We start from the raw sequence: 26,182 nt of genomic DNA on the forward strand, positions 1-26,182 counted from the left end.
CCGAGAGAGCAAACGCTTCAGCAAGATGAAAAGAAACAGGGACGGGCTGGTCATACTGGTGGACGGGTGTCACCGGCGACCATCTACCACACTCGGAGCAACTCCCTCAGATGCGGTCAGTAACGTCACAGTGCTAACAGCAGCCCCCTCGGGCAGCCCTCACTGCGTGCCAGGTATTTGAAACGTACTAACTTTCCAGGATTCTCTTATCAACTGCAAGGTTGTTCTAGACTTCAAGATCTTCTCACTCACACGTGGAGTTAACAGCCAATACACTGTTCTCTACCACATCGGAATAAAACCTATATTGACTCACTTGCCAGTCACAAAAACCTATGAAAGGACTTCGCTGGTGGTGCAGTGGTTAAGAATCCGCCTGCCAATGCTGGGGGCACGGCTTTGAGCCCTGGTCCGGGAAGATCCCACATGCCATGGAGCGACTAAGCCCGTTTGCCACAACTACTGAGCCTGAGATCTAGAGCCCGCGAGCCACAACTACTGAGCTCGAGATCTAGAGCCCGTGTGCTACAACAACTGAAGCCTGCGTGCCTAGAGCCCGTGCTCCGTAACGAGAAGCCACCGCAATGAAGAGTAGCCCCCGCTCGCCACAACTAGAGAACGCCCGCGCACAGCAACGAAGACCCAACGCGGCCACTAATTAATTGATTAATTAAAAATAAAATAAAAACCTATGAAAAAGCACTCCTACTACCTCTTTAAAGATAAGAAAACTAAAACTGCCCAAAGTTGCAACCACATACGGTCAGACAAGCATCAGTGTCCTGATCTCAACCACTAGGTCAAGTGGCCCCAAATGGAAGAGGGGTGGAAGGTAAAAGAAAAAAGCATTCCTCAGCTGGAGAGCATCTCCCCGTGGCACATGGGGGGACCCTGGCTCTGCCCACACAACCCACCCCTCCACCGCCCAGACAGAAGGGCTGTTGAATGCACCTCAAAGGCAATCACAGGACAGAAATGGGGTGAAGTCACCCAAGCAACCGCTTTTCGGCCCTTAACACAACTCCCCCACCACCACCATGCCAATCCAAAAGCAATGAAATTATTCCAGCTGGGAGTCCGATAACATGTTGTTTAAAAAACACTTGTGGGAAAAAAAAAAAAAAGACTTGTGAGAAATGTCCTTCTTCAGAAACAGAGGAGCACACAAAGAAACAGTGGTCTCTGCTATTCCTTCCACTTTTCATTAAGTGCAAAACAAGCATGTGGAGAATATACAACGTGGGGCTGATGGGAACAACCCACCCTCACTGAGTTCTCCTGTGCAAAGGCTAAGGAATGCCTCACCACCTAGGAAAAACCAAAGCCAGCATCATTCCAGACAAAAGCATTAATTCCTCTACCCTACCTCACTTACCCTGCTGAAAAACAATTACCAACGATGAGAACGTCTCAAAAACCGAGCCACTTCAAATATCAACTTGTAACACAAATACAAGAGCCACGTTTTGATTGTGTTGTTTGATGGCCAAATACAGAGATTAGCTAAGGGCTCTACTGTTAGGATCATTTGAGGTTCTGTATACTGAAGCACATTCTGGAAACTCTGAAGAGCCATCGAAATGGAAGCTGCTGGAGGCACTGTTACCGTAACCCTTGAGTGCTGAGGCAAGGTCAAAAGCACGTGTGATGCCGTCCTTGTCATTTCAGATTATGCATTTTAATAAACACATCCATTTCCCTTAGGATGCGCAGTGGGTTATAAATGAGAACATCTGAGTCCTCTGCAATGTTTGCACAACTAAACATGTGCCTGGGGTCACCAGGCTCTGCCAGGGGACTACTGGGGTCAGGGCTCCTATCCCTGGGAAGTTGAGCACTGCCCCAGCCAGGCCCCATTAGACACCTACGGGGAGGGCAGGGGGAGCGAGCATTCTCTCCTGGCATCAGCTCCCACTAGCTCCACTCCTGCTCTGTAGGGAACCTGCTACTTCACTGGGGTTCAAGTTTAGGGGAGAAACGAGATAAAGCAGGACACCATCGGCAGCTTGGGTTCTCGTTTCTTCAAACCAACGCAGCCTAAATAAAACTCTGGACCTGCCGCCAAATCAGGGTTTGGGGCCAAAGCTACCCCGTAATAAAGAGTTAGTTTTTCCCATTTTGTTTTCTGTGCATTTATTTCCCCACATTTCAGTGAGGGTGCTGCGCCCGGGGGAGGTGCAGATGCTGCTGCATTTCCCGACACTCCTCGACATCTCCAGCATACGAAGCAGGGGCAAGCACCGCTGGACCAGAGAAATCCTGTGTCAGGGAGAAGAGCCCAAAGGCAGCTTGCTTCTCCACTCTCTCACGTGGAAAAACTCCGCAATTCTGAGGACCTGCTTGACCACGTGGTGATTATGGCCTCATCCAGGTTTTCCCTGTTAGAAAATCTATTTTCACACTTGGTACACTGTTCACCTGAGTCCAAAATCAGAAGGAAACGGAGATGATCTGTCTGTAGATTTTACTTTTTGGAAAATGAGGGAGTTAAAACTGAGGCAAGTATCAATCAATGCGTCAATCAAAAACTAAGGCAAGGGCTGGGAAAAGGAACGCCCTCATCTCATTCACGAACTGTACCCCGCCTTTTCTTCCCATGCAGTCAGGGAACTTACTTTACTCTCCAGAATGATTCTTAGCTCATGTTTACCAAGTGCCCTCTAAAATCAGGGAGAGGGGGCCGAGGCGTGGGAGGGCCACATGAAGGAGGACAAGAGCATCCCCAGCCTCCCCGTGGCACAGGTGTCACACCACAGGGCCCTCTCATCCATCCTGGGGAGCGGCAAGCCCAAGTGGTCGGCCTCATGGCTCAGGCTCACTGGGAAGCAAGCAGTCGTCAGCGCCTTGCAAATCTGATCAAGCTTGGGGCTCTGCAGGTGCTCTCTGAACCTGAACTGCAGAAGTGCAGTTTTCTGAAGCTGAAGGAGGCCCCCTCTGAACCCCAGACAGAAGAAACGAAGTCAGTCAGGGCTGGTCCTGGGTGAGCCCAAGCAGTTTCCTCATATACACAGTCACCGACCATCTATCTGCTTTCTTTACCGATAAAGCCCTGGCCCAATGCCATGCCAACAGACCAGGTAAACACCTTCTGTACTCCCGCAGAGAACGTTCTATTACAAGTGAACCCTCTTTAGGAATATCTGTTTCATTCTGTTGACAGATGTCACGTTTAAACAATTATCCGCTTTTATAACTGATAGGTACCCGAGATGAAATCCCATTACAAGGAATTTCAAGAAATTCTGCTCTGTATTTACAAAGAAAAGGGTCTCAGTAAAAACAAAGCAGGAAAGACAAGTGCAAGCTGCCACGGGAATTCTGCCACTGTTTGATCTGTGTTTGTTAATCATGGAAACAGAGTTCTCAGGGATCCCAGCCTGACTGCTTGGAGGATTCTTGTGAAAACCACTAGAGTCCTGGGGTTCACTGCTGCCATTCTGCACCTCATACTCTGCGGGAGACAACAGGGTACCAACTTTCCTGTGGGTCATAATAGGAACAAGAAGATATAGTATAGACGGGAATGAGAAGGAGATGAAAACAGGGTGGGATATAAATGTTTTTAATCTGAAAATGGTACTAATGTCTCAGGGAGGAAAAAAATGGATTCCAGGAATAGAATTTTAGTTAGGGATCTTCACCCAGCTAATCAGGTCATCCTGGAAAAGCCCTTCCCTTTAACACGCAGCAATGCCCACCATCCACCATAACAGATCTCAATGGTAACGATTCCTGTACCCGAGACACACGCAGTAACTATCTCTTCATTCCGGGATATAAGTGAAGGAAGGAACAAATGAATGGCCATCTACACTATCCTGCTTGTTTCATAGAAGAGGAAATTAACAATCAGAGAAACTAAATGCCTACCCAGCAAGGCACAGCTAATTAAGCCTTAAAAGGGGCAGGAAACAAGGCTCCTGATGACTAGTTGATGCTGATAAAGACCTTTATGGGAACAGAAGGGGGGGGGGCGGCGTGTGTGTTATGCAATTTGGTGTTACAGTGTAATTTCAATTATCTAGAAATGGCTGGGAAAGGAACACTATTCCACAGCTAAATGTTCAGTTTTCAAAGATTATTACATTTTCGTTTTACCACTTTTGGGTGATGGCCCTCTAATCTCTGCAGCTGAGGACAGTACCTTCAGGAATCTCCTTACGCCCTCCTGCCGGGGGGCCTTACTCCCCAGTGTCACTAACTCTTGCTTTAATAACCTGCTGGTGGCAGTTTGCTTCCTTGTCATCGGCCTTCTTCACGTCACAGAGGATGCAGAACAGGGCAGGTAAGTAAGCTCGGCTAACTAGGTGTTGAGAACTCAGTGTTTTTCTGAAATACCGAATCTGAGGCAGAACCTGGCCTCCTCCAAAGCCGACTTCTCTTTTTCAACAAAGCTCTCATCGTCCTCTGGGTCACTCAAAACTGGGGAAGCTTTCCTGACGGCCTGTGCATTTCCGAGCTGGCTTCAGCCCAGTCCTTCCACTGGCCTCGCAGAGAAGCAAGCACTGCCATCCTTTGGGTTCTTAGAGCCATGAAACCTCCAAAGACATGAAAGCCATGTGAAAGCAACAGCACAACTGGAGACCCACGCAGAGCTGTGTCTCCCAGGCCAGGGCCTGTGGCACTGGCTCTTTGCTGCTGTCGACCAGGTGAGAGTGGTAGCTCCACCATCACAGCACAGGCTGGGCCCATCGCAAAGCACACCTGTTCACACGCTCGCCCTTACAATAGAGTGGTGTCTAGCGCGGGGGGCATTTCAAAAATCTTGACTGCAATCTGCCACTTTGGGTGACGGGTGCAAGACATCAGACCTTCCATTTCTTCAACTGTAAAGCAAGAAACACCTCCTGCCCTGACCACCTCCCCATGACTCTGCTGTAGAGTAAGTAGATGGAATCAAAAGAGAAAACGTAGATGAACCCATCCTGAAAAAGCTCATATTTTTACTGTCATTCATGGAAAACAGCCCTCAATCCACCCTCTCACGAAGGGGATTTCTGAAAGACCACCCACTAAAAGGAAATTAGAGAAGCCACCCCTTAACTATGAACATGTCTACACACACAGCTAACAGAGGCTACACAAACACTTCACTTAATCCCTACCTTACAGATGAAGAGGCGGAGGCTGAGAAATACTGAGTTACGCACTGAGATTATTAACCTCATCTCCCCGACAAACGTCAGGTCCTGAACTCACATTTTGTCATGTCTCTGCGCCCCCTAAACACAGCCCTAAGCAAGCAGGAAGCAGGACAGATGAATAATCACTCAGCTGACAAGGCAAAAATGCCCAACAGTGGTGCAGGCGAGACAGATTCCTGACACATCTAAGCGATGCTGGCCCTGCATCTCTACTTCCCATTGGATCCAGAAAGACAAGGAGTAGTTCAGTGCACAGCCGTGGAGGAAGAAAAATGAGAAGCTTTCCTCTGCCTCAATCACTTACTGGCAGCACTGGTTTTCTGCCATTTGTAGATGGGGACGCTCGACCTTCTAGGGTCTCTGTGAGTCCCAATGGAAGTATGATCTCGAGCAAAGAATCTGGTTAAGAACTCACAGAAAACAGCCATCACCTCTCCCAACCTTATGCTCTTTGCTCCACTCTCCTTTTCTTTCGTCTTTTCTTACTTCCTTCCCCCCACCCCATGTTAATCCAATTACTCATCAAGTTCTCTCAACCCTACTCCCTGCAGTATTTCTTTATCTACCCACACATTTTTGTACTTATATCCTCCGAGTTACATTGCCATGATCACCTTTTAGTCCCTCGTTACCTTTGGCCAGGTAATTGCCTACAATTACAGCCTGTCAATGTGTTTCCTCTTCTTTAAATCATTTCCCTTTATGAAATCCTCTTAATTGATGCCAACTTAATCTTTTCAGAATGTAACTCCAATTAAGTCACCTCCCTGTTGAAAAACCACTGAGCACTTTCCACGCCAACTTATTTATACTTTTCTCTCTCTCACATTCAATGCTTTTGTTCCTGTTTTGTGGGCTACGTGTCCTCCCCCACAATATTAACAGTCGAGGGGGGAAAAAATCAGTCTAGTTCACAATACATATGCATGTACTTGATTTCACATACTGGATAACACTTTCCTTTCTTCACTATCTCTGCCTGCTAAAATCACAACAGTAAGTTGATCACAATAGCGTCTTCACAAAATCATCTTGACCATCTCTGTTTAGATGTGACGTCTTCCTCTTCCAGTTCCTACGTCTGCCGCTCTTATGGAATTTATCATCAGCTCCGCAAACGTAAGAATGTATCCTCATCTTAACAATTTATTTGTCTAGGACACACTTGATTGGACTGTGTTACACCAATGACTGCTAAGTGCCTGGTACTTAAAGAAGCATCCAAAACTAGCTTCGCCACCAGCTCCGCAGCCTTCATCTTCTCAACATAGGATCGATTCTACGTTTCACCCAAAGCTTTGGATTTTAGCTTTTTTAACCCAAATTCAACAGCGGGCCTACCATGTCCATTGTGAACATGCTTGTGGGCTTTTCCTTTCCTGGGGGTCGACTGGCATGAAGATGAAGCATTGTTGGTGGCTGTTTTGACGTCTTCTGTCTCATCATCTTCCTCCTCGACGTCCTCCTCGTCCTGAGAGCTTCCGAAATATACCATGCTGTTGGGCAGCGCAGGAGAACCTAGTGGGTTTAAAAGAAGGTGCATAAACACAGGCCTGGATCCTCACCCCTTCCAGAGGCGCACTTCACATGGAGCCATTCGTTACGTTACAAACTGAAATCCTCATGACTGAGCAGATAAAACAAAGCTATTTATCTCTACTGCCATTTTTAATTTATTTTTCAAACATGCCCCGGGAAATATAACTCCATCTGTGTCCTTTTAACAGATTTCAAGCAAAATCCCCCAGCTGGGGGATGATGCCATTCACCAAACATGACAAAGGAAAATTTTAAAAATCTCATTTGAATAGTTCCTAAGAAGGGAAGGGAAAAACCACCAAGGACTGAACTGAGCAAGAAAAATTAATAAAAATTTTTTTTTAAATCTACCCACGGCGTCAAGGACAAGAGACTATTCTGGGTTGTGTCTTTAACTTTCTAGACTTAAAAAGTATGAATCTGAGCTAACGAATTTAAAATGAAAGAAGAGACAATCAGAAGCAAGTAGTGAAAACAAAATATGACATTTCCTTATAGAAGGAAACTATCTCCTATTCATATGGGGTGAATGACAGGGATGGGTTCCCAAAAACCACAATATATGTGGAAGCTACTGTGATATGATGATCGGGTTAACAGCATGTAAAATTATTAAAATAAATTCCTGCATAACACTAACTGAAAGGCTGGTTTAAAAAAATAAAAAACCCTCTTCATACACATCCCTTACTCCTTTCACACCTTAACCTCCTCATCCCCAAATGGTTTTGTTTCTGAACATAAGACAGAACAAAAACACCAGAAAATAAGCTCAATATTACAAAGAAGCACAATACAGTTCTTCTTTATCAAATCATGAATTTTCAGAAGGAGATCTGTTAATTAATTGGTATACTGTTTGGGACCGAAGGCTGTTAAAAATCCCTCAAATTAATTGATTACCTGATCAAAATTTTTTTAAGCCCCTGAGTTAATTTCTGGCCCCATGTCAAATCTTCTTTCCCATTAGGTATCTTGAGGAGAGCTACTATCAAGTAACGGAAGAACTAATAAATGTGAAGTTAATTTCTTCTCGACAGTTTCCTGTGAATGAGCTAACACTCCAGGAACACCGGTCAAGATTCAAGTAACCAAATTTGCTCTCCTTCCCAAATAGGGATCTCAGACTTCAACCACAATGGTTTAAACCATTCTTGTCCAACTGCGGGGCTGCATGTTCTAAAAAGGAGACGGACATGACTGAGTGGTATCACGGCACTGAAGTGGGAAACCCAAACCGCCCAGCTCCCAGAAACACAAAGGCAAAGACACTACCTTCCTCTTGTTGTCATCAATGACCTACCAATACTCAAAACCCTACAAGTTATGTGGGTCACACCACTGAACGGAAATGAAACTCCAAAGGGATGTATGTGACAAAAATTCTGTGGATAACAGAATTGGATACACTCTGACAAAAGCCATTTCCTTTGTTTTCTCCCCTTTGATCACTTCCAATTAGAAGCAGGCTCTCAACAGAAGGAAGGTCTGACACAGGCTTTGGGGGAAATCATCTAATCAAATAGAAGTCAGAGATGAAGTTTTTCAAAAAAAAGGAGGAGGAGGAGATATCTGGCCGTATTTCCACTGGAACAATATATTTACCCGTGTACTAAGTGGTTTTACAATTGGTACAAGACTGAATAGAAAAAGAGGAGACACCACCCTTATTAGCTTCTTTCTTCGAAGTTTTCAGTTGGAACTTACCATCCACACAGATATACATAAGTACCTCCACAGCCAAATATACCCCTACCGTTAGACCCTTTCCTAAATCTAACTTTTTAAGTACTTAAAAAAAGCAGGAGAAACCTTATTTCAGCACTCAAAAGAGGTTCTAAGTAAAAAAAAAGAGAGAGAGAAGAAAAAAAAGAGAGAAAAAGAAAAGGAAATTTACCATAAACTCCAGCTCATTCTAGCATGTAACATGACACAAGGTAACACACTACCTGCTGCCAAACAGACAGAGCTGGGGACTCAACACCCGGAAGTTACAGACTCAGCCATTACATTTCCCTCTTCAGTAGAATGAGAAGGTTAAATAAATAAATCTCTTCAAGTTCCTTCGAGATCAAAATATCCACATCTAACTTCCTTTAAAGAAGAACCTTCCTACACACTATCATGGATGCACTGACCAGCGGCTGAAATCAGAAAATGGGTTAGTACTGTGAAGAGCAGGTTTTCCTGTAGACCCTGCAGTAACTTCCACAGCCCATTCTGCCCTCTGTCGGAGGGAAGCAGGATTAAAGGCTATAATTCCAGGAAGTAAGCCATTACCCGCTTCACCTTCCTCTTTCCCGCCCCCCCCCCACCTCAGGAGAAAAGGCAATAAACTGCAACAGAGGCCATTTGGGAGTAACTTCAAAAGGGGGAAAGTAAATCTATGTTTCAAACAGAATCAGGTAAAATCTACATGAAACACATGAGAAATAATTAACTGCCACCTACAGAATCTGTTGAGGAGTTTTTGAAACTCAAACCCAATGTATAAAGCATCACATTCCTTACATTCAAGATTCTGAGAATGGGGTCAACATTAAATTTATGTTCCAAAGAACTAAAATGGAGGGGATGTTAGGAGCTCAGTTCAGAATCCAAGTTTCATTAACATCTTAAAGACAGCATATGGGGTAATTTCTTCAACAAAAGCAGAAAACAACCAATCTTATGAATCCATTTTTTAATATAGATTTATTTATTACTTATTTATTTTTGGCTGCGCTGGGTCTTAGCTGCGGCACACAGGATCTTCGTTGAGGCATGTGGGATCTTTTGTTGCGGCGCGCGGGCTTCTCTCTAGCTGTGGCGCATGGGTTCCAGATCGCACGGCCTCTGTAGTTTGTGGCACTGCGGGCTCTAGTTGAGGCTTGTGAGCTCAGGAGTTGTGGCCCGCGGGCTTAGCTGCCCCGCGGCATGTGGGATGTTAGTTCCCCGACCAAGGATCGAACCAGAGTCCCCTGCACTGTAAGGCTGATTCCTTACCACTGGACCACCAGGGAAGTCCCATGAATCCATTTCTTTAAACAGCTTCTCAGCAAATATAAACAAAGTGATGGAACCTGTTACATATTCTAAAAGACGGAGGCTAAGAGAAAAGTGAAACAGAAAACAGAAGACTAGTAAAAGGGGAGGTAGAGGTGTGTGTTTCCTGAGGGACTCACTCTCAAACCAAAACTTATAATAATACAAAATCTTTCTGACGGGACTGGCTCTGCAGTCAGAAGTGGGAAAGGACACAATTTCTCTAAGGATGGAGGCACAGGGGATAAAAGCAGAATGCTTTCACCCTGAAAGGTGACTTGGGTTCTCATCAGATCACTGACATGTTGGTCTGGACCTGAAGATCAAGCATCAACAAAATAAAAGGCCATGAAGATTCTCAAGCCAGATGGGGAATGGAGAGGCTCGTACAAAGAAGGGAGAGGGGAGAAGTGGAGGAAAAGGACCGATGCTCAATAATAAGGATCCTCAGGCGGAGAGGTCAGTTAATTACTAACAGAGGCAAGATGCCCTTGGTTCAAATATTAGGCTTGTGCCAGTTCTCCCCTCCGCAGGTGCCACTCATCATGGACAGCACTCTCCCCAAGCCTGGGTACGGCCTTACTATTCTCCAGGCTTTGTTCAAGAAGCCACTGCCAATCTATAACCTGCCCCGCAGCAGTGGCCTCATCAACTACAGCCTTCTCCCCCAGAAAAACCAGACCTCCAGAATTTTACTGGGGACCTGCATACCTGTACCTCTCATTAACCTTGTAGTCAAACTGAAGCAAGGAGAAAAGACTAAATCCAACAGAGTACAATGCTGCATATTCCAAAGCTCTGTCACCATGTAGCTACTGGAAATCCCTCTAAGACCCCGCTGACATGTCCATCTGCAAAGCCACGGAGAGGCCAAGCCAACATTCCAGATCAGGAGAAAGCACGGCACGAGGGGAAAGGCAGCAAAAACAGCTTCTTTCTTTCTTATTGACACAAAACCAGTAAGATCACCTCACATTTCATAATCAAGGTGACGGAGAAACACTGACTGTTGTCTGGTAATACCTAGAGAAAAGCCAAAGAAGAACCTCAAACACATAAAAGAAAACCAAAAGCATCTGAGAAGCCAAACTAGTCAAGACCTTCACATAGGGCATATTTATTTCTTCTTAGCCTGGCTACAAGCTCAATTATCTAATTCACAAATAAGTTTAGAGGAGGAGGAATCTGCTAGACACACACACAAAAAGAAAAAGATGAAGGAAAGGATATTTTGAAGCCCTAAAATCAACCAGAAGTCTGTGCTGTTCATCACTGGTGTAAATTATCCCACATTCTTCAGTATAAAATGGGTGAACAGGAATATCAGATAATCAAATTGAGGCCGTGTGAACAGAAAGTTAAATTAACATTTCGTATCTGAAAACAGAAGACTATACGTGTTTTTAGAATTTTTCGTTAAGAATAGTTGGCACCTTATAGATTCTCGCACGTAAGAGGTAAGCTTCCTCTCTAGAAAATTTATTAGGGAAACGTCTTCCCTCCAAATGTCAGATGAGGCAAACTTTTGAAAAGCTCATTGTGGGTTCAGCATTCAGAAAAACGGGCATGGATCTACGGGGACGAAAATAACCTTCCCTTTCTACAGCAGGGCTCTGCTGCAAAACACAGGCGAAGGAGGTGAAAACAAGGGGTCTGAGAAAGGAAGGGCTCTGCAGCCCCCACACCTGGTGTCCTCAGGTGGGCTCTCCCCATCAGAGGTGTAAGCCCCAATCGTGCAAGTCAGACGGGCTGCTGAGCACACAAAATCACACCATCTCGCTCCTTTACAAGCTCTGTCGTTTTAAAGGAGGAATCAATGAAAAGTAAATGCTTTTAGTGTTTTAAGAGCGTTAAGGATTGCATAGGGTATGAGGGGGCGGGTAGTTATACGTGTGTATTTAGTATATACAGTTTTCTATTAAAATCGCAGGCAGATTTTTCTCTCCTGATTATTCAAGCACATTAGCAAACGTGAAAAAAAAATCTGAACTTGGATCAGTCGGTGGAATCGGGAGTGCAGAATGCATCTGCGCTTTGCCAAAGCCGTATTTCATTACTTTTCAGAATTAGCTGGCAATGTCTCCACAATATTTACTGAAGTGAAAACCAAATGTTTTCATCTGGACAAAAATCAAACTGTGGTATGTTACAACCACAACAGAAATCATTTTACTCCAAAAGCTTGCCTTCTCTAATTTGGGCTGTGGTTTCTATAAAATTGGATTCTTCTCCATGAATCATGTACACATACAAGCCCTCGTTCTCATTATCCTCCCTCCCCCAACCAGTTCTTTATCTTAACACGCTAAACATAGCTCAGCTCTATTTTGCAAAGACCCTAAAGGGATTCCTTGCCCGCTGGCATTAGCTGGGGAGTCAAATTCTGTAGCTTGACCTAATAACCTCTGGGCTGTTCCCCTCCCCCCATTCGGCGTGTCTGTAATTGATCTTCAGGATACACAAACAGAATGAAAGCAATCAGCCCCTACTATCATATTAAATTAAAATACAGAACTTCAAAGTGACCCGGTAGGGCCTGGGTAGGGGGAGAAAGGGATAGTTATTTACTGATTTCCCAAGTGAGAGGAGAGGAGAGAGCTCCATCCTTCGAAACTGGAGAGTCAAGGGAGAAAGTGGGTACAACTGCCTTGGTCCATTCATCCCGCTGTGTATGTACCGGCGCTGATCCAGGCACCAGCAACCCTCACAGACCAGACATCCGAACTCGCCCTGAACACTCAGGCACCCCGCACGTAAACACCAAGTGCCCTGAAAGACTGCGACGACTGTTAACACACTGAATGATGACCTCTGTCTCTTCCAGGTCGGGCTTTACAATTTACCAGGGAAGAAGAATTTACATCAAGACTTCCCAAACCTCACCCACTTCCACAGGCCCTGAGATGATGTGCCATATCCACCTGCTATTTTCTTTAAAATGATTCATATTCATGATTTAAATGGATTCTATTATATCAGTAGAAAATTAATATCACATGCCCTAAAAAAATGTAGTTAATATTACAATAAAATTTTTAAACATGCAGCTAATGTCATTTCTGGCACCACCAGGGGCACATTTAGCAGGGCTTGGGAAACAGCCCGCCAGCCAAAGGCCAAACACCAAGGGAGCCCCTAATTCCTTATGGGATAAGGAGGGGCCTGGGCGATGAAGCCCGTCCTGGAACTGCTCTTCCTTATAATACACACGTTATCCAAAAACAGGACGCCAATCATTGAAAAGGACTCTACGTGGAATCCAGAAGTCCAGGATGAAGCCTCAGCTTGGCAGTCACGTGCCCATTGTCAGGAGCCTCAGTTTACTTGTCTGTACAATGAGATTAATGTCTTCAGACATAACATCTGTGATGACCCCAAAGGCCTACGAGGGAGCATATGCAAAAGCACTGTCAACACCCACACTTCAGTGCATTAGGCTGACACATGGCTTCAGTGACAAAAACAACTCAAAACTATAAAAGCAGGCTGTCACTTTCCACAGGTGAGAGCAAAGGCAATTTCTTTCCTCTCTGCTTTACTAAGTGGGAAAGTTAGCAGACTGGCAACAAGGGGAGGGGGGCAGTGCGGTGCACAGAAATAGGATGGAAACACAAAATGAACTCAACAGTTAGAATTTCTGGAACTTGGGCAGAGTAATGCCTTGTGAGAGCTGGAAACCTTCAGCCCATAAGAGCCTTTTTTCAAGAAGAACAGGGGGGAAGTGATGATATGACGGTCACTTCAGTGTCCCCCTCTTCAGTTACGTGCTCCCAGATGCGCCAGCCTGACCGCACGTTTAGGAAATGCCCCACGGCAGGGCATGTGTTCTACGAGCCCTGACATGAGGGGCTTGGCAACGAGAACCACTTTCCCTCTTGGCACGTCGGCTCACGTGCCGACCTAGCCGACCACAGCAATGGGAGAAAGTATCATTTAATTAAAAGCTGGAATAATCTGCTTACTGTCTTTCCCACGAGGCTGTCTACACCTGTGACCTGAAACGTACACAAACGCATACACATCCAGTCAAATGCAATGAGGTCTCTGGATCTCCTCCCAGCAACTGAATGTGCAGATCACACCACACAGCACCCTCAACCTAGCAGAAGTGGAAACAAGTCAGAAACTAACTTCATCAAGGCCACACAGAGACTACCCAGAGAACACCTAAGTCTGTGCCCTCTCCACCACGAAAGTGTCCACATATCCTATCAGACGTAAATACGGTAGAAGGGGCACCTTGCCTTTGGGACATGGATCCTGATGACTTTAGTGCTGTCAGCTGCCAGCAAGGTGCTCTGTAAACAAAACAGGGCTCTCCTTACTTCCATCTACCTTCTCTAAATGGATTTCAGAAAGGACAAGAAATACTAAGGGACTCTCCAGAAACTAAGGGGGAGGCCACAGGCAACTGTGAGAAGGATACTGACTCCACGCCAGCAGCCACTGGCAGGGAGAAGGGAGCTGCTCTATCTGCAGGGAAGGCAAAGCCTGGTCGGAGGCCAGCTAGTCTGGAGTGGGGCCAACCCTCTGAGCAAAATGTCTTGGAGTCTTAACGACTGATCGAGGTCACAGAGCAATTAAAGGGGATCCATCCTTCCCCTCCTTGGCGCTTAAGGACACGATGGTTTCGTATTTCTTCATAACTAGCCCGATAAACTCTCCTGGCAAGTAAATTGCTTGCTCAGCACAACTAAGCCAAGTATACAGGCTCTTGGAAAACCAAGCATATGAGGAACATAAGGCCAGTCTGATCTGGAGAAAAGTGAGGGTGGCCACTAAAATCCTCAGGGTGGCAAGAACACCACTTTGTCTGTTTCCTCTCTCAAAAATTAAGATGCGACACCTCTCAAAGGATCCATCAAAGAAAAGCTGTGCATCACCGTGAAGAAGGCCTTCCTCCCCAGAGTCCATGTAAAGTACTCCCATTTTGCTCAAGGAAGTCCATTACTAGTGCCATAGTGTTCCTGGCAATTGGAGGAGTACTTAATTGCTTTATAGCAGGTTAATCCCCTTTCATTCTGTGACCTCGAAATCACCCCAGGCTTCCTCAATACCCAACGCCAGTACTCTTATCAGAACATGTGCTCCTTACCAATAAAGCCAATGAATGCCTTTAGTGAGAGTTCCATGGGTGGTCTGTCTCTCCTGGTACCTGCATTCTCCTCAGCTGGTCTTTTATATCATTCCTCTTCAGTTGCAAACGGAAGGCTCCTCCAATACCCTCTTCGTCTGCCTAAATTCACTGGGAAACCTAAGTCCACTGGATGGTCACCACATCAGGCACCACATCAGGCACCATCTGGCCTGCTTCACACCCATGACTTTAACTCCACAGCAACTGTGTGCCGACTACACACCTATTTTACAATAGAAGACACTTGGACTTAGAGTGGTTTAAGTCATCTGCCCAAGATCCACTAGGATCATTCAGCCTCCGGCTAGAGAGCCCTTCCTCTAGCCGAGATCATCTTACTCAATAAGGGTCTGGACGTGTTATGTCTCGTCTCTCAGCTGAAGAACGTCGGTGAACATCCAGCCCAGGGCCCACAGAATCGGACACGTCTAACTGCCCTGCTTTAACGAGGGGCCCTCCAAACAACAAGCCCAACACCATCCCAGGCCTTAGGAGGGGCTCCTGCAGAACTTTCTCCTTCTACAAAGCCAGCTCCATCCCAGAGAGCCTTAGGCAGAGTCCATTCCTGTCCCACACGCGCACCCTCTACCCTGGCATTGCCTAGTTGGTCTATCGCACCTACCACAGGGATACTGCTTTCATGTTGCTAATCTGTTTTCTAGTGTCTGGCATATAAAAAACGTTCAATAAAGGCTTGCTGAATTAATTAGCAATTGAATGACGGCTGATCGCTGAAGATTCTCTAAGACCTGCGAAACAAAAGGCAAGCAGTCCCAAAACAGAAAGGACTGCTTCGCCGCGGCTGACAGCGTGGGTCTTTCCTAAGAGCTCCTCCTCCAAGATAGCTCTCTTTCCTCCGAACTGTGACACTGGACTGTGACACCCACGGTCAGAAGAAGGAACCATGTGTAGATGTGTATTTTCAGGGATGCCCCTTGGGAATCCCCTTGTTTGCAGAGCCCCATAAAGAGAAAAATATAAATAAGAGAATCATTTAACCTGCCACTGCTCTGCTGTGTTAAGCTTTTTTAACCTGCTAATAATCACAGTCAGGACAAAGAGAAGAAGACAGAACTCATTAAGAATAACGAGACCGGTGACAGAAAATGCAGCGATGGTTAGAATCGATGCACGCCGCCCAGGGCACACACCCCTCCCCCTTCTCGGCAAAAGATGCTAATTATGCCTCTGGCAGGAGCCATGTGGACCCCCTTCAAAGCAGCCATTTAAAGATAAATACACTGCAGGCAAACACTTCGGGCCGGCTGCACTATTCACTCTTCTGTTCCTTTAGAGATTTTAGGTCATGATATTAAATAGGAAAGGAGAGAGCCCTGCCAAACTTAGCTGAAAGGTCTATGCGTGCCTTACGACAGATTTTTTAAATCTCTAAAGCTTCTTATCCCTGAACAACTGGCTGCTGTGTTGACATGTACACACTAATCCCAGAATTATTAATGGTATCATTTTTCCCCACCCCAGGCTTTCGCTGAAGATACTTAATGGAGCTGTGGGGAGAAGGCTGGGTCTTGGGCTTGCTGAGTGTCACGATGGGTAACGAACACCAAGGCTTAAAGAACTCTACTTGCCGGCTTTTTCTCAGTCTCAAGATTCATTCTCTTCCATATTCCAAAATAGCGCTGAGACTATTACGGGTAATAACGGAGGACTGGAGAAAAGGATGATCTGTAATCCTTGGAAATAAACATCGTTTCCAGGTCTTTGATTCCTTCACGATTTCTGCAGCCAGGCTTTCTTTCCCACCAATACTGAAGCCTATCAAGACTGTCTCCTTTACCCAGAGACTCCTGTAAAGGGTGATGGAGTGGCCGGGCTCTTGAGGCTGAGCATGAAGTTTGGGGCTCAGACAAACTCTGTTTGGTGTGGAACCCGAACGAAAAAAGCAGCGGCAGAATTAGAATGCAGGTGTAAAAGAAAAAGTTAATCAAATTCCCAACTATCAACTTTGTCTGTTAAGATGCCAGATGAGGCCAAGACTTAAGTGAGGAAGTGTCACCAGCAGTTGATACCTAAAAGTTAGAAATACATCTACATGTAAATCAAGAATTAGATAAATGATGAGACATCCACAAGATGGAAGGGGTATTTATGTGAGAGTGTGAAATAGGAAAACCAGATTGCAAAAATAAAAATATAATGCAATTCCAGTTGGGGTGTGTGACTTGTATTGTATATGCACAGAGAAGGCTTAGTAACATTTTCACCAAGGAGACAATAAACAGTGGTTGTCTCTGGGAGATGAGAGGGAGGGGTATTTTGATTCTTTTTTTTTTTGGTCTGTTTCTCCATCTTTTCTGCTGATCTTCCCTAGGGAACATGAAATACATTTATAACTAAAAAAAGTTTCAACATTTGAAACCGAAAGAGAATTATTAAAGTACCACTACAACAGGCTTTGTCTATTTAACCCTTGTACACCTCAAAATACGAGTTGTTTTTGTTTTTGTTTTTGTTTTGCGGTACGCGGGCCTCTCACTGTTGTGGCCTCTCCCGTTGCGGAGCACAGGCTCCAGACATGCAGGCTCAGCGGCCATGGCTCACGGGCCCAGCCGCTCCACGGCATGTGGGATCTTCCCGGACCGGGGCACGAACCCGCGTCCCCTGCATCGGCAGGCGGACTCTCAACCACTGCGCCACCAAGGAAGCCCAAAATATGAGTTTTAATTAGCTCAAGCAACTGCATATTAAAGTATGCCATCTAAGGCCACCAAATCCATCACATTTCCAATATCATGAAGTACTTAGCGAATCACCTATCATTTGAGGCTTTTAGAAAAGCCAGATCAGGTAAACACACCTGACCTCACACAGCCCTGGCTTTTAAAATAAAATACCTTAAATCTAAAAAGCACAGGAGGAAGAGGAAGAGAGTGCAATACTCTGTGTCAAAACCTTATTGCACATCAGCTAAAATAAACAACGGAACCTATTTGTATTGTCTGGCTCATGAATGCAGGAAGAACTTTCCAAGCCTCAGAGCATTTTTCCAAAATTAAACATCTTATGTTTCACTTACTGAAACTTTTGTTCCATCTGACAAGTGACAGAAGTAAACTGTGTCTATGAAAAGACATGATTCTCTTGTGTCTCGAGCCTGGAAATGTCAAAGTTGGGTACTTGGGAATGTTTTCCCTACGTGCCATTTACTCGAGTACTAAGCATGCCTCTCCAAGCAGGTCCTCCCTGAATCACCCCAAACCAGAGGAAATATGATGTAAACAAATCATGCATATACAGGCACGTGGCACAAACATACAAATTCCGCTCGTAACTAAATTCCATAATCTGCAGAGCAGTTTTCTGACATCCTAATAGAACACGATCAGTGAATCTTCCTAAAGAAAAGAGTTAAGGCATGGCTCCAAGGTAAATGTGGGTCCAGTGGGATTAAAAAGACACAATGAAGAGTCTAACCAACACACAGCTTTAACTGTTTACCTGAACCATCTTGCTTCTGATGACACTTGTTGACCCTTCAAAGATCCCTTTGGCTCAAATTCCTTCTTCTGATCACCTGGTCCCACTCACCCTCCACTGCTCATGACACCACCCCACCGTCTACCAGCCGGTTGGTCACTCTCATCTTTCCTCTTCCTTTCACCCTTCACAGCCAATCCTGCACTTGATTCTTTGCTAGTGGGTTTTTACACCTTCCTTTCCATCTCCACCCTCAACACCTAGGATCACTAGACTCCTTCGGCAAAGAGCTATGTCAAACCCAAGGGAGATGCTGGCAGGAGGCCCTGCTACCCACCCCACCTCCCTTTCGTGAGGGAGAAGTGGTCTGCACTGAAATACAGTTATTCTCCTCCTTTATGTCTTGAGTCTCCCAGGACTATCGTATCAGTAGCCTGTAATCTCAAACAAAAACCTCACCCTTCATTTTCCCTTCCCTAACAATTTAGTCCTAAAGCAAACTGGTACAAGGGGTGTGTGTCTGTGTGTGTGTGTGTGTAATGACCACGGCAGCCCCTGTGGTGTGCGAGAGCCAAAGGAGGATGAAGAAGTAGGTGTTCACACACAGGTCAGGCCGTTCACAGGGTCCCAGCCAAGTGAGATCAGAAGGGCTCCGTGGGGAGGGTGGCAGAAGAGATGGGAGGTGGGGCACACTGGAAAAGATGGATCAAATAAACAATTTATGGATAACAGGAGTCAACTTTCTCACTGTTTAATATAGGAAAAAAAAACCAGAAAACCAGAAGGAACCCTTTGGTGCTAAACTAAAATTAGGAGGTACTGGTGCTCGTTCATGGATTTTAATAGACCTAGAGACATAGATGTGCATACTAAATGAGCATGTGTGTACATGTGCACATACATGCCCTTGCACATGCCCCCCCACACACACAACGCATTTCCCTCTGATAGCTATGAAGCACACCTCAAGCCCAGACCCTAGCTCCTAAAGAGCAGCTGTTCCTTAAAATGAACAGGGCTCTTAGAAGAAATGGCTGATCTCGGGGCTGAGGGAGGGAGTACACAACAAGAGTCCAGGACATTCCACTGCGTCAGGGAGCTGGGATGGGAGCATGACAGGGACGTGTCAAAGGGCAAAGCAGCCAGCCTGAAGGGGCTACACTGATGGGATCTGGGACAATCAAACATCAAAACAGATTACAACTCTCTGAACAAAACAGGAAATGAGCCCATCCAGATCCCCAAAAAAATGAGTAAATCGAGTTTGATGAGAAATGAAATATGGAGTTTCAAAGAGCCTCGTGGGCTTCCCTGGTGGTGCAGTGGTTGAGAGTCCGCCTGCCAATGCAGGGGATGCGGGTTTGTGCCCCGGTCTGGGAGGATCCCACATGCCGCGGAGCGGCTGGGCCTGTGAGCCATGGCCGCTGAGCCTGCGCGTCCGGAGCCTGTGCTCCGCAACGGGAGAGGCCACAGCAGTGAGAGGCCCGCGTACCGCAAAAAAAACAAAAACAAAGAGCCTCACAATGAAATCTGTATAATCACAAAGGCTGCCAAGGGTCCGCTTTCCGTGGAAAAGCCTGACAGACCTGCGGCGATTCAGTGACCAACGTGAGCACCATCAGTCAAAGCACAGACTGAAATGCTATGGCCCAACAGGGCAACGAGAAGCTCGAAGACGCCCTTCTGTGATGCTCCTACCTGAAATGGAGAGGCCCCTCAATCTCCCTCACCATTTTCTGTGTTCTTCCCTCACTTAGTTCCTACAGTAAAGACTTTCCCAAAATAAGGCCATGTAAATCCAAACCCGTCCTTCATTACAAAATTGTAATTTTGTAATTACAAAATCCTCTCCGTGCACTCCGTTCACTGGTCCTGTTCATATGGACAGACCAATATTTCCACTGTTATCTACACCTACAAAGCACTACTGTTATTTTTCCTAAAGTAGTATGGTGGGGGGAGGGAGTGGACCCTCCATTAGCGTGGCTTATTCTCAGACCTCAGGAAACACTAGGAAACGGGAACTAACACCCATCCACAACTACCCCACCAAAAAAAAAAAAAATTACAAAACAAAAAGCCAAGTTTGCAAAGCATGTGTGTGACGGTGATGCTGGGGTGGTAGAGGTCCTAAAAGGATGTCAGGGAGAAGTCAATTATAAAAATGTAAGACTACCAAAAAAAAAAAATGTAAGACTACAAACTGTGACACTGTGTGTTGAGATGCCAAGAAAGGTGATTCGGGAGTCAGAGGAAAAAGGAAGGAGAAACAGGAAGGCTCAAGCACCCTCTGGGTGGGATTCCTCACTTTACACTCTCACTCCCTCAAACCAGGCTGGGAATTCGAAGAGGTTGTAGAGCAGAGACCAAAGCCAACATCAAAACTCCTGGGGACAGGCCTTGCCCCTTTTTCCTTCAACCAGGCCGCTCCCTCCAAAATGGCAACACAGTCTTACCTCGAAGGCAGAGAAAAGTAAGAAAATCTTCTGTCTTAGGCTTCCTTTTAGAGAGGTCAGAAATTTGAGTAGCTGGAGGGGGTAGCAATGGCTCCACTATCTTTACTGGAGTTGTGCTGGGACTATTCGGCTGGGATTGAGCAAACTTCCTTTGTGCTTGCAGCCTGGGCCTGTAAAAGCAAAAGAAAATTAACAACAAGCAGAGATCCGAGGATACAGATCTACCTGCAGCAATAAAATCATGACACAAAAGGGAAGAGAGACCTTATTTCAAGCAAACTCTTTGTTTCTAATTAAGGTTCTCTATATCTCTCTCACTCTTGTAAACCACAAGCCTGCTTTAAAGGGCAATAAATTTGCTTTAAAGGGCTACATTCTCTACACTGATATAAAATATGCACCATGAGCATGTGTGCACGTTTGCACACAAGCGCGTGCCTGTGCACAAACCAGTGTGTGCCTGGGTATTTCCAAAGCGGCATGCGGTATTAGGTGACACGGGATTAATGACTTTTGTGCTTTTTCACAAATCATCTGCCACATTTATTTAGCATTCTGTGCTTTAACACGATACTATCACAAACACATGCACAACTGCCTTCATATTGTGTAAGGACACCCCGTCCACCTTAGCCTGTCACTGACCTGGTCTCACACCCCCAGAGGAAGTAGTCTCCCCATCTCTAAGCTCTTCTATCTCCAAGTCAGCCAAATAAATCCACCTGGAATTAAAGCTTGTAATGCAGGGGGTGGGGGGAGGGGGGGAAGATCACTTCTCTAGTCTATTCAAAACCCCTCCTTCATGCCCAAATTATGGGTTACCTTCTGCCCACACAAAAAGTCCAAAGTCCTTAGTTAGGGATTTGAAAAACTGGCCTTAACCTACCTTTCTCAGGCCTCTCCCCTATTACCATCCTACGTAGATACCAAACCCCTAATTTATCCTTTGGTGTCTACAAATCACAACTTCAATCTCCTTAACCAGACATTGTTCATTCACACAATTTTACATGTCAGACACTCTATTAATTTGAATCCTAATGACTCTTGGAAAGGTTTCTTTACTTTTTTCCTAACGCTGTAGCCAGTAACCGTATTCCTTTATCTACCCAAGTGTTTTTACCCCCTGTATAACTGGCTTGACCTTTACCATAAATTGCCTCCTATTAGCTCTTCCTTGAATTTTCAAGATATCAACAGCCTAATGGAAAATAAACACCTTTGAGGATGTGAACCTGTACGTGTCCTGCTTTAAACCACCTCTCTGGCCCTGCTCACAAAGATGCTCAAGAAACAGTATTTGAGAGCAGGGAAAAAACAAGAATCGAAAAGCAGCCCTACGGCACAGGGCTTTAAACGGATCTGCTCAGAACCCCAAACTGGAGTCAATCCCTATGTGGGTGGGGCTGATAAAGCCACCCCAGCTCAAGGCTGCTTTGAGTATTACATATATTTATAATTCTACAGCACGAACAAGTCTTCCCTTAACTATCGCTGAGATCATGGAAAACAGTAAGCATAGTATCTTTAACTGCGGGTGCTCAAAATACCCTAACATTTTAAGTTAACATTCTAGTATTTAACAAAATAACCCCCCCACACACACACTGGTTTTCCACTTTGTAAAAATTAGCTCCCTTAAGTTTTAACCTCCCGTGTCCTGCCCAGACTCAACTCTTGCCTCCCTTACGACCCACCAGAAACACTCCTGAATAGGTCATATTCCCAATATGAACTGACATTTGATCAACAGGGAGACAGCATGACTGCTGCATACTAACTGGGCAACAACCCTCAGTCCCTAAAATCTTACAAACGTCACAAATTAATCAAAAGCACTTCAGAACCCAGGAATAACCAGAGGAAAACAGCCACATAACACGGTTTAACAGAAATTCCAAACGTCATAAATGGTAAGGGAATAAAACAATGCTCCCATTCCTGTGTTGTGAGGAACAAAGACCTCTTTTTTTGCTACCAACTGACTGTCCAGAAGATGAGAGAGCAGAAGTGTGTGCTGGGAGAGCCTCCAAGCCCAGAGGACTGACCTTCAAGGAGGATCAGATGGGGGGGGGGGGGTGTGTGTGTGTGGGGTGTGTGTGTGTGTGTGTGTGTGTGGGGGGGGGGTGTGTGTGTGTGTGTGTGTGTGTGTGTGTGTGTGTGTGTGTGTGTGTCCCCGACTGAGAGATGTAAGGCGCAGTGCTTCTCAAACCTTCGCAGAAGAGGATCCGTTTTGCATTTGGTTCCCCCTCACGGTCCCCTTTAGATTTTCTGTCTTTTACAAATGGATATTTTTATAAGATAATTATTGTAGGGGGAAAATGAAAGACACAAACTACAAGCTCAAATTTATTATTAGACTCACAGACATAAAATCACCCTGTTCAACTGCTTTAACATGCTCACTGCTCACTCTCCATTTCTCTATTCAGCTCACTGGCACCAGGCAGCAAACAGCCCGTGCCTTGAGCAGGATCACTTCAGAGAAAGGACAGGATACAGAAAAGTAGACAGCGGCGCCATGCCCTGCCACCCTCAGGGTGGACTGAGCCCAAGAGAACTACCCTCCTCTTCCAACAAGCTCCTTCTCTCCTCCAACTTGCCCTTCCTGTTAAAAGAAAACCCCTGTAATGTTTTCCTACTGAAAAGGGGTTTTAATTGGCAATTTTCTGATTTGTACATCTTCATTTAAATGGACACAACTCACACTCTGGGCATTAAGGGGGCTTTATGGAATCACTGCCTGTACGTGAACAGGATGTTCCGTGTTTACTGCTTTCTCAAAAGTCGGCAATGACAAATGCCACACATAATGAGAAGACGGCACAGCCTGAATGAAAAACAAACACGCAAACACAGATGACAGAGCAGGACACGGAAAAACATTCTACAATTTCATAACCTCAAAGATAAATGCTCCGACCGTTGCTCAAATAAAAGGCGCTTTTTCCCTGATGACTTTCTCAGGGAGGCTATGAAAAATAAGGGCATAACAGATTAAAAAGCGGCAGTAAAATAAATTACCCCTCAGAGGACTAAGCCAAGCTCCCAAGTGATGAAGTATTTGTGAGACGCAGATGAAAGCAGGACCTAAAGAACAAGACAAACCAATATTTTGTTTTAAAGAGGCCAGAAGAATCCGTACTTTGTGCAAAGTGCAGGTCTGCGGTTTGGCTTTGTGTGTGCGGGTCCCGGGGGATTACAAAGGTGTGGCTTTGCTTTGCTGTCCCCACGCAACAAAAGAGCTTGAATGACACAACTCAGAGGCCAAATCCAGGGAGGAAGCACTCTTAGCCATTCGGGGTATGTTTGCAGGATAGGTGATTCATTCTAGAGTGTCCGATACGAGGAAATGAGTGTATGTTATTAAAATCAGTACAGAAAGGGGGCGGGAGGTCCAGATGTGCTGAAGACCTAGGTTATCTGCACCTGGAGGTGCTGGGGAAAGAAGGAGGCTGGTGTGCAGGAGAGGACAGGCATGATCAGACACCCACCAACGGCGGTGGAGCTCCAGGAGGGCCTGTACTCAGCTGCTGGGCGCCAGCCGTGATCAGGCCAGCAAGATGGGAGCCACCCATCCCTCCACCAGGAACACCCTCCAGTCCATTACCAGGGCGAAGATGCTTTAAATGGAAATTTAGGTTGAACTAAGGGAGTTCAGAGCCACCCAGGGGTGGGGCTGGAGAGAGTGTGGAGCTCCTGGGCATCAAGGGAAGAAACAAGCAGAATGTAGGGCCTCCAAAGGCTTTTTTGCCTGAAGTTTAGCCAGGAGGGCCTTTGCTTCGCGTTGGTAATGCACAGCAAGCCAGAATGCAGAAAATACAGAGGGCGTCTGTCCCACACAAACCACAGGAGTGTCAAGTGGCACAAGACTCACTTCTGTGTTGATCTTTTATTAACTGATCCAGGAAGGAATTTCCCTTACAGAAGACTCCTCCGTGCCAGGAAGGTCAATGAAACCAACTAAAACCAAACTCTCCAGCAAGCCGAAGAAACTTAAACCAACTGAGGAAGAAATGTGCAAATACATGTATATATGAATAAATACATTGAGGGTAACCTTTTATTTACAGTGTGTTAAAATCTAGGGTTGAGGGGCAGTGAGGCTTAGGGAACAGAAGTGGTTTCAGATCAAATCATCGCTGTTCCTCACCTTCTGTGGTGTAAATGTGTGTATGTGAATTGAAAGAGTAAAATATTCAGAGAGCAAGTTCAGAGAATGCAGAGCTTGCTATCTGAAGCCCTTGTCGTGGGTAAGGCCATCTGGGTGTCCCTTTTCTAGAAGGGACAGGAGCCCCATGGCAACCCAGTCACAACAAAGTTCAGCCCTGCTGGTGTGAATCCCATTTAAGCAAAAGTGCCTCTTTTTGGGGGCGTTGGCGGCGGGGGGGGGGGGGGGGGGAGATGTGTTGATACGAACGTTGCTTTACTGATCTGATCCCCCCAGAGTGTCACTCTATGTAGAAATAAATGCTCTTAGGATAGAGGCAAAGGTTCTCAGGGGACCCTGCTTACTCCAGACTGCTCCCTCTGGCTGGAATGCTTCTCCCCTTTATCTCACCATGGCTGGCTTCTTCCTATAATCCAGCGAGGGGAACATTCCAGCCTGCTGCTTTTTACAGAATCACGTTTTCCATGTCTCTGTTCAAAAGTCACCTCCTCAGAGAGACTGAGCCATCCTCAAATAGCACATCCCCCAGGACCTCCCGCTCAACTCCATTTCCATTCCTCTGCCCTTCGATGGCCTACAGAGTGGGCTCTCCTGCCAGGGCCTCCTTATGTCCTATGTCTGCATGTACGGGCTGCCGCATGTCGAGGGCGAGCCCTCCGTAGGTGTTGAGAGAGAAGGGCAGGAACACTGCGCTGCTGTCCCATTTATGAACAATACCACTTCCTCACTCATTCCTTAGGAATCACACGTTTTTTGAGCAGAGGGGCAGAGGGCATGGCAATCCGGAGGTGGCAGGGGGATGGCTGGACAGATCTGAAACGGACCCAAGAGCTACAGGAGAGGCCTGTGGTTCTGCCACCAGTAAAGTTATTGGCCATCCCAGGATACGGCTCCGCGAAGGTCGAGTGGAATCCAGTTTCACTAAGAATCAGTTTCGGAAGCACCTGCCTGTTCGGTCACAATTTCCTCCGCCACCACCGGCACCGCTTATTGAGAATTTACTGAGCCACTTGCCCATCAGGAGCATCATCGAACAAAATCCAGTTAAGGTCGCGTCCTGGCTGTCAACCACGCTGCGTCACAAGGTACCCCCCCACCCCAAGGCACGCCGCTGCACCCCACGTGTCCACACGCAGGACACCTGTCCCTGGGCCACAATCCGCTGGCCCAGGTGTGGAGGTCCTGCCACGCGCCCCTGCACACGAGACCACCGCACGTCAGAGACGGCACTTCCTGACGAGCCGCGTGAGCTGGAGGGGAGGGCGTCCGTCTT

General features: G+C 46.1%; 1 protein-coding gene across 5 annotated transcripts in view; it reads right to left on the reverse strand.

Annotated features, from left to right (window-relative positions):
* The window catches only part of JARID2 (jumonji and AT-rich interaction domain containing 2), a 247,619-nt gene that overhangs the window by 41,949 nt on the left and 179,488 nt on the right, over window positions 1-26,182 (reverse strand). For all 5 annotated transcript variants that reach the window (XR_009543047.1, XM_060163650.1, XM_060163651.1 and 2 more), the window contains exons 4-5: window positions 20,739-20,908; window positions 6,486-6,662 (exon numbers count right to left, since the gene is read on the reverse strand). Coding sequence is in view for 4 of the 5 variants with exons in the window: in XM_060163650.1 (XP_060019633.1) it covers window positions 6,486-6,662; window positions 20,739-20,908 (347 nt within the window). In the remaining variant the exon portion in view is untranslated. The remainder of the gene's footprint in view (window positions 1-6,485; window positions 6,663-20,738; window positions 20,909-26,182) is intronic.

Source organism: Lagenorhynchus albirostris, chromosome 10 (assembly GCF_949774975.1).
Source record: "Lagenorhynchus albirostris chromosome 10, mLagAlb1.1, whole genome shotgun sequence".
In the NCBI taxonomy this organism is placed as follows: Eukaryota; Metazoa; Chordata; class Mammalia; order Artiodactyla; family Delphinidae; genus Lagenorhynchus; species Lagenorhynchus albirostris.